At 38.7% G+C, this 9,581-nt stretch overlaps 1 protein-coding gene and 1 long non-coding RNA gene across 2 annotated transcripts; both read left to right on the top strand.

The window, feature by feature from the left end:
* The first annotated feature begins 1,857 nt into the window (after positions 1–1,857).
* LOC149041653 (uncharacterized) lies at positions 1,858–3,261 on the top strand. The gene is made up of 3 exons (XR_016188926.1): positions 1,858–2,116; positions 2,237–2,523; positions 3,031–3,261. It is a non-coding gene; the product is annotated as an uncharacterized LOC149041653 (long non-coding RNA).
* Positions 3,262–3,531: 270 nt separating this feature from the next.
* Positions 3,532–7,928, top strand: LOC113671995 (visual system homeobox 1). Its single transcript, XM_027188262.2, has 3 exons — positions 3,532–4,723; positions 5,416–5,591; positions 6,393–7,928. Exons 1-3 carry the CDS (start codon positions 4,537–4,539, stop codon positions 6,588–6,590), a joined length of 561 nt encoding a protein of 186 aa, XP_027044063.2. The 5' UTR covers positions 3,532–4,536; the 3' UTR covers positions 6,591–7,928.
* The last annotated feature ends 1,653 nt before the right edge of the window (positions 7,929–9,581 follow it).

Below are 9,581 nucleotides of genomic sequence, written 5' to 3'. Positions count from 1 at the left end.
ATTCAGCTATGCGTGTGAAATCAGCGAGTCTGAGGTAACGTGCCCAGGCAGGTCACAGACAATTTGCTCTAAATCGAGAGCAAGTAAAATTTCAGACAAAGAAAAGTTGTCAAACGACTGTTAAGTACGTGTGCAATATTTCAGTATAACCAAAATATCAAGTCGTGTTCGAGAATCATCAATCAAAAACTGCGTTTAACGAAAACAAATATTGAACCAGCATATCTGTCAAAAGCTTGAAGACTTTCGTAAGTCGCTCAGGACTTTGTTTGGTGCTCGAAAGCGAAGCAGCCTTTCATCTTACCTTGGATCGCTTCTTCCTTTTTAAATAGCACAGTCACCTCAACAGGACAACCGATAGATATAAACTGACAAGGTCGACAATATTCAATCAACGCTCCGCCAATGAACCGTAACGACCCTCTATTAATTGCTTGCCGCACTCCTCTCTCCCGCGGGTGCACACAGCTCCACTAAGGAGCCGAGATGGAACAGAGATCGGGCAACGTGAAAAATAGGCAGTCTGGGACTGCATGTGGCTACCTATAGCATTGAAGTGAAGAAATACAGGTTGTATGATAACGCTAGAAGGTAGTGTACATAATAAACCACTGATTCGATAGATTACAATCCGAAGTTCTCGTCAAAGATAGCCACTCGTAAAGGCAAGAGTTGAGGGTTCCCTTGTCGAAGGGAGAAAGAAGGGAAGGGGGAGGGGTAGGAGGGGGTTACGGAGGCACACCCACTAATTAGGCCAGCCGTTACGCACGAGTTTTCGAATCCTCAACGTTTCATTAAGCATCTTACCTCTCCGCCCACTGACAGTTGACTGGGGTGTGATTATTGGCAGTACACGGCCTAAAGTCGAAACGATCTGTTTGTAGATGCTTGATTTGACTTCATTAGTTCGATATTCCACAATCTTTATGCGAAATAAGTGGTTGTTACCTGTTGATAACGAGTGAAAATATCAGACTAAAGCAGCACACTTGATACCTTCCTTTCTTCCCCTCCCCCCTCCCGTGGGGAAGAACTTCGTTAGGTCAGGGGTAGAGTAGTACTCATTTCCGATTAAACAATAGAATAATAAATAATGATATGACTATGAAATAAAGAACAAATTGAATAAACAAAATAAGCCGTCAACAACAACAACAATAACAAGTATTACAATAGCGATGGTAATACTGAAAATATTTTTTATGATACTGATAATATTGATAATCAGAACTAGCTAATTTGGCCGCCGTTTACGAATGCTTTGCGGTGGAGCGCGATTTTCAGTTGTTTTTGTTCTTTTTTTTCCAATAGACTTCAAACAGTACTACTGATTACCGTTGCCATATACGGTAAAAAGATCGTCTGTTTGTTATCATGTGTCTATTCTCTTAACGACGTTAAAAACATCGAATTACAGTCGGCCTCATTGACGGGAATATAATTCCGAGGTTGCGTCTCGCCCATTAAGATAAGTCGACCGAAGTTCCTAGTATTTATTGCACGCACACTTTCCATGGTCATCTGTCCTTTGGTTGAAAAATTGTTCTCCATTGCTTTGGAAATTGGTGAACGGCGATTTACATCTTCTGTACTTCAAAAACAAAACGTGAGGGTATCCACGCCCGTAAAAATTAACTTAATCTTGACGTAATTGTCTTGTTTTTCCCAACCCTACCTTAGTACGTCAATTGACGTCATCCAAGTCCATCCAAAAATTAACTTAATCTTGACGTAATTGTCTTCTTTTTCCCAACCCTACCTTAGTACGTCAATTGACGTCATCCAAGTTCGGCCCTGAAAACATCAAAGAGTTACAGTCCACAGGCAAACAAACACTTAGGAAAAAATTTAAATCTGGATGTTTGTGAAGTCTTTAGACCATTTAATCGGTCCTGATCTTGTAGTGTTTACAAAAAGGCTCGCTGGTAGTTCGTCCTCGGCCACTAGCTTCTATGAGTCTCTCTTTAAAGTCTCTTGAGTATGTATCCTTGTAGTCGGTATTTTCTTGTCCCTAAAGAAAAAGATAAAATCTTAAGCTCCCACTTCTTGCCACCGGTTCCTGAACAGACCAACTTGGCCGGTAAATGTCCTCATAACAGTCAGAATCAACCTAAAGGTTTGTCATTTTTTTTCATAAATACTTGGTTATCTTGGAGCCGACATGGTCAGTCTGAATCTCAAGATTCTTTTAAATACATTTTTGTTTTAGCTAACATTTCATAAACTGTTTCTTTAGCAGTTGTGAGCCCCCTGCAAGGTATATCAAGGCTGCTGGCGAGCACAACACCAAGGTGGGAACAAACAATAGAAGAACAAACAGTAGGTGAACAACACCAACAACAACATGAAATATGAACCAACAATACGTGAACCAACACCAACAGTAGAAGAACCAACAATAGGTGAACCAAGCTCACTACTTCCCTGTTGGTCAAATTGGAGGAGACATTCAGCCAATCATGTTACATTTATGCAAAGAAATCATTATCTTATCAACTGAATCTGGCTGAAGAGAGTGCTAAGGTAACACATTGAAAAAACTGCATAGAAAATGGCGGATCCAGTGAGAGGGTTTGGGAATTGGAGGGGGGTGGGGGGTGGGGGTCGAACGCCCTCCCCCCCCGATCAGGCTTGTTGGTTTGATTGATACTCGTATAACACGAAACTTCATGCAATGACAGAATCACATAAACAGCTCAATGACTATTGATTCAGTATTATTATCGAAACAGAAATGATTTTCCGCGAAAAGACAGTTCTGCTTTGTCTGAATTAAAGTTTAGACGGTCCACTATAAAACATTCTTGGATCCGCCCTTGACATAATGAAAGAAGTCCGACTCACGTCTATAAGAATTTTTCTAAATTCAAATCGACGCTGAAAGGCCCCATTGAGGTAGGAGTCAACTGACTTCACATTTTCCATGAATCGTTTACATCTCTTTCAGGAAGTAATGTTACTGAATCGGTATATGCAAAATTATTAAATGGTCTTAAATTAAACTTAACATTTGTGCTGTTTTATTTTCAGAACTGGCTCAATAACACAAGAGTAAAGTGGCGTAAGGAAGAAAGAACACCGCCGCTCAATGCATCTCGGTTGTCTGGTCACAGTTTTATTTCCATGTGGTCGGCGCTTTAGTTAAGTGCCATACACAAATGTTATCTTGATGATAACTTATGAACCTGTAGACATTACCAGCCAAGAAATCTCATAATTTGATCGTTTACATATAAAAATAAATAAAAAATGAATAAATCATTTCGGTCGGTACCAATATTTTATCGATCCAGTGGCAGGTTATCCTTTTCCGAAGAAGAAAAAAAATCAATCCATAGTAACAAAATGGTGCTTTTCATGAATAGATTGCATTGCAATGAGTCAAATACATGTTTTGATTTGCGTTAGTTCTGTGATCTCCTCGGCAGGGAAAACGATACGATTTAGGGGGAAAAAATCGTAATTAAATCGCTCTGTTGATAGCCAATCAGATTGCAAAGACCAACACTGATTTCAAAATGGAAATGATAAATCGCTTAAAGACGAGCGTAGCGTAGCGTTGTTCGGAAACATGGGAAAGTTCAACGGAATCATAAACGCTTCTGGCTTGATCTTAAGGACAAGAAATCTCCTGCAATAAGAAAGCTGAAACATGATGCACTTTAAGCTTGATGTTTCACAAAACATCTTGAAAATCCTGTTTTTTCGGCAACCTTCTTTTCGTTTGGAAAAGTTACTGGTGTTAATATGATCAAAGCATACGAGAGACGGTTCGTGTAATTGTTAGTCTTGTACCCAGACCTTCTAATGCCAAGCGGTAGTTAACAGTAGAATCTGGGTATGAGATTGGTCCATGCATATGTTATTTTAAAGTATAATTTAAAGTGTATATGCAATAAGGGCCACTAAGAAAATTAGAGAACTTTAGATGGTGTTTCTACTTTCTACCATAATTTTATGGCGTCATTAATTAGGGAGATGAAACGCGAGAACTTGGCACTCAGCGGGCTGATTTCCCGTTTTCAGGTGCCATTCTACTTTGTTAACACCAATCAAAGTGGCCATACTACCCCTGCCTAGGTCTCCTAATTTTTCTTAAATCGTTAAAACTAGTGACGGGGCAGATACGAGAGCCATTACGGACTTTAGGCAGGCAAAAAAACGTCATCTTGGAAATAGAGCTCGTACATTGCTGCGCAAACAGATGATGGTCCCATGTTCGAACGAACGAAACATAGATTGATGTCAACTCACTTTAAGACGATTGGTTAATATTTTAAGGCGTGGCTTTAAGACGTTATCACCTCTCTTCCCTTACGTGTGCCATATACCAGCTAAGATGTCAAGGTCAGGGCTGATGTCATGCAAGTCTTTAACGCGTTAATTGGAAGAGCGCTTTAGTGACGTCATTCCCATTTGTTTTTCACTAAAATAGACGTTAATATACATGATTGGCAGAGGGGAGTTGAAGAGTAGAAATAGATTGGTTAAATGAAGCGTTAAAACTTAGTTAATGCGGACTCAGCCAGAATTAACATGGCCTTTTATCACGTCTATCAAAGTGGTGCTGGTTCGACCAGTTCTTCTCGAATCATGGATGAGCCATCAGCTTGCCCTGGATGTCTGTACGCTGAACCCGTGACGATTTCTGTTGCCCAAAATGTCACTGATCACAGTTTCCCAAAAGAGACACGCACCGTTATTCGAGTGAACCCAACAAAAGGTTGGTCAAAAATTATATTAAGTGATGTAGCCTGCTGTAATCGTGCATTCATAGCATGGAAAATAGCTTTCGAACTTATACCGAAATGGTAAATCTTCGATTAGGAGAGAGAAGACGAGACTATTCGCGTTTCCGAAATACATGGATAGTCATACAGAATTTTTTTTTAATTTTACCGACGGCGAAGGAGGTAAGTGGAAAAAAAATGAAAAAGAGCAGTTGAATAAGGCTTTTAAAATTCTTAATTTTCTGAAAAAAATCAAATCCTTGATAGATAAAGTTACGAGAAGAACCATACCCATTTCTTAAAAAATGAATAGTTTTCCCTAATTTTTCAAAAGAAGGAAATAATAAAAAGACAAAAAATATATATCATCCACGCAGCCCAAATTATGAATTCCTATCCCTTTTTTACTTCCAAAGTTCTAATCCTGAACGCTTACCAACTTGCAACGTTTCAACTGGATTTCTGCAAATGAAGAGAAAGAATCGACTTGGTAACGTTTGGACACCACATCCATAAGATCATTAGTAGTTTTTTTATGTTCCTGTTGCCAGGGCATGTTAAATTAACTTGTCGGCTGCCAGTACAAATAAAATCGCCAAGCAGCCGACGGGTATTTTCCCGTCAATTTGTCTAAACATTTCTAGAATGGCATCATCATAATTTGTTTTTCTTTTCTCGCATTCAGAGCCTCAAAAAAAGAGGGAAGGGCCAGTAAAAGAACCAGTCAAATGTACAAGAGTTCAATTCACTGTTTATCAAAGATGTGTGTTGGAGAGGACATTTTCTCTGTCACAGTATATTTCAGCTCAGAAACGCCTAGCATTATCTCAAGAACTGGGAATTTCATGTGAAAAAATCCAGGTAGATCTTAGTACTAAATCATTCTGCTCTCGTTTTTAGATGGAAAAACAACACCAAAGATCACTTCTTTCATTGAATACATTATAATAGTTGAAAGATTGTCATGAAAGGAAGTAGTTTGAAGATTCTGTCCAAACTGGACAATTCTCATAGAGTGTGATTTGATGTGTAAAGTAGAATTGCCCTAATGCTTTTCAAGTAATGTGTCACGGTATTGTGCCCATGTTGTGGGTGTCATTTCTTGCTCCTCACCGATCCCAATTAAGCGATTTTCTCAAAAACCTTTTGATTTAAAAAGACATCATACATTCAAAACATCTCCACTGTCTTCATATTAATTGAAACCATCACTGCATTTACACAGAGGGAGGGAGGGAGGGAGAGTCGCTATGAGATCTTGAGAGTAATAAGGAGGTGGAGGAGGCGCAGGTGAAAGGAAATGACGTCATTAGGGCCAATCTCAAAATTTAACCAATCAACATGTTAAGGACTTGCACGACATCAGCCCTTGACCTTGGCATCCTAACTGGTGTACAGTACACGTAAAGGAAGAGAAGTGATTACGTTACATAGCCACGTCCTAGAATGTCAACCAATCATATCTTAGTGCAGGTGACCGGCCATTTCCTGCTTCGTTCGTCTAAATTTAGATTCACAATTATTCGCGCATCATCAGCTCTTAACCTTGGTTTCCAAAACACCAATTATTTTCTTTTAAATTCATTCGCGCATTCCTCCGTCCGCAGGGAAAATCAGCATCTAGGGCAATATTAATTCGAACATCTTATATTTCTTTTTAAGACTTGGTTCAAGAACAGACGTGTAAAATGGCGGAAAGAAGAGCGGCAGACCGGTGAGGGCTTAGCTCCTGCATCCCTTAGGACTGGTCCCTACTTTACCTATTTGGGTCACGTGCCATATCCTAATAGCAAACTTTTGGTGCGTGATGCACGGATGTTGCTTGGTTCTCCACAAGCCTCGTACATCAGCAAATCATAATTCATTTTTAAAAATGGCAGATGCATAATTGATATGCTTTACTTATGCCTTGAGACAATTATGTATTTGTTTGATTTTTCCACTAATTCTTTAAAATTGACTCATCACTTTCACCGCTCTCACTGGACTTGCTCCTCCACATATTTCAAACATCTTATTATATTACTGTCTTTCGAAGGTATTACGTCTTGTATTCTTGATTCCCAACACTTTTTTAACTTAAATTGAGGATATAGAAAGCCTCATTACAACCCGGAAAAAAGTATTTATAAAACTAACTGTTGTTATTTTTATCATGTTTTTTTCTCGTTGAAACTGTCTTTGTCATATTTATTACCACTTTCATTAGCATCATTATTATTACTATTATTTGTTTGTTTGAAGCATGCTAACTTTATATGTAGAATAACACTAACTTCTTAAAGCACTAAAATCTCATGCTACATACAAACTTTGCTAGGTTCACAAATTGTAGAATAATCAAACTAGTCACTAAAAAATGACGTCACTTGACGTCACACTCGATCCAGTTCCCAACAGAGCTCGACTGATATATGTCTGGCGAAAGCGGACCGAAGAAGAAGAAGGAGCAACGTTAAAGGAAAACGTACTATTTATGAAATTAAGGCGTTAAGGCATTGTGATTTGCATAGACTTTTTGGGCAAAAATTGCATCACAATTGAGAGGGAAGGGAAGAAAGTTTTGCAGCGTTATTATTAACAACCAGATTTGAGCATTTGATGTTTGCACGGCTAAATTGTTACAGAATTCCAGAAATATATTTTGTGCCCCCAGTCTTCTTCTTGATAAGGAAAAGGTCAACAGTTCAAAATGGACCATTTTGCAAACTTATTTTCTCGGGAATGAGGCTAAGACTTGTGCTAACGTTAGAGCAAGCCACAAATAAGAATGTTTTATCAGGTTTATTCAGATGTTACAGTAACTTTTTAATACTAACCTGTTCACCGATCACAGGTCTTCACCCTGATAGTTAATAACCATTATAAATCACTAATTGTTAACAGAGGGGAAAACCGATCTCTCAAGACGAAAATGTTTTTGATCGTTGTTAGCCACGAGCGGTTAATTTTATACGTCTTTTCAGTAACCAGGAGTAAGTGCATGTTTGAATCTATCACGAATAGTTCAGTATATGTCATACTATAACTTTTGATGAAATCAAAGAGCTCAAAATTTTAGCATCAAAATTTGTGATTATTCCAGTGTGGACGGTAATTCACTCTCAAAAAGCAAGTTATTATAAGTGATACTTCTGCCGGTAGAATTGGTCTAAACTCCTTTGATTGACGTAGTTGTGGTGTTATATAAGCGCAGCAGATCATATTTAAATGTACTTTACCCCATATAAGTAGTGAAGTTTTTGTTATTTTATAACCCACTCATTGATTTTCCCGTGATTCTCATGGTTACGCAACGTCACGTGGTGCAAAATCATCGGACAGTTATCGCGCAATAACCCCCGTCTACGTCGAAAAAAAAAGCCGAAGAAAAGAACCGGCTCAAGAGTTTCACTTTTTCACCTTTATCACTTTACATAGAAAAAATAACGAACTCGTTTTTATTACTAAAGGCGTATTTCGAAACATGGCTCCCTTTCTTCATTTTTGAGCTGAAGCAGGCTAACACCTTATTCAGACCAAAGCTAAGGCTGTTCAGTTTCTTTAAAGAAATTGCTGAAGTATAAGTTAGTGATTACTTGAACTCTGAATGCGGGGGGGGGGGGGGGGGGGAAGGAGGGGAGGGTCTTCGTGTCGGTTGTCGCCTAGAATTTCATTACTTTGTCGGTAGTCAGGTAAAATTTTATGATCTTCATCGTTTGTCGATAAATCTCGGTTAATGATTAACAATGCAAGTTATATATTCGAGTTCGTTAGTACTGGATGTTGTTCTGGAAATGAGCCCGCGCTCTGAACCCGCCTTGAAGGAAGTTTGATGACAGGAAATTCTATAATTATTTGAATGTTCAATTTAAAGTAGTTACCTCCTAAGCTAAAGTGATCTTCTTTCTGATCACAAATATCGACAATGTCGGACCATATCGGATGTCGGTTAGTATTCACTTTTCGCTAATCAGTAATCTTTTTGCGTTGTGTCGGTAGTCAGTTATATTTAACCCTTTTTCAGTAAGTCGGTTAACCCCTTTCAGACCCTTCTTTGCAAACTTTAGTTTTTCTTTTTGCTGTAGCTGATTTTCTTTCAGTTAAACCTGGTTTAACTGAACATGTTTTGTTGTTGTTGTGAATGGGACTTAAGAGCGTGCCCTCTCTCCAAGCGAAATCCGTTGAACGAATCAGTGGAAAAAACAGTAACCTTGACCAAATCATGGGTCTCAATAGAGTCACTTATTGCATTTTCCCGTTTCTTAACCCTTTAACTCCCAAGATCTCATTATTAATTCTCCTTACTGTCTGCCATATAGTTCTTCTGATGTTAGTTTGGAGAATTTGGTATTGGATCAACCGATAATCCCCTAAATAAGACTTTTCTTTATTTTCATCACTTGTCTGGTTGATATTGCATTGATATTGTAAGGAGAAATTCTCTCTTGGTCACTCATGGGGGTTAAAGGGTTAAGGAGTCCGACTGAACGACTTAAACTGATCATTTATTCCTACAAAAATCCCTATTGATTCTTTTCAGAGAGAAAACATCTTTCTACATCTCTCGAGGAGCTCATCGTGGAATAGTTTTTACCAACAGAATATCAACTGAGAGAAACTTATCCCTGGTACATACCCCTCTTCCAATGATAATTTTTCTAATTTTAGTGAGCGTTCCTGCGGCGCGACTAATTTGAGAACAACAGCTTATTAGTTAGTGGTTCTGTGGTGAAATCTGATGTGTAATGTTTGGCAGCTTGCGGTTTGTGGTTTGTGGCATTCACCATGATGACGTAATGACGATTAAAAAAAAAAAGGGGCAAGCGTAGCATGCAAGAGTTATGTTTTGGCCGGGTAAGTCGAGGTGGG

This window comes from Pocillopora damicornis, chromosome 8, assembly GCF_964200805.1.
Source record: "Pocillopora damicornis chromosome 8, jaPocDami1.2, whole genome shotgun sequence".
NCBI classification, from domain to species: domain Eukaryota; kingdom Metazoa; phylum Cnidaria; class Anthozoa; order Scleractinia; family Pocilloporidae; genus Pocillopora; species Pocillopora damicornis.
Note: the sequence above shows the minus strand (reverse complement) of the source record. Positions and strands in the feature narration are given on the sequence as shown.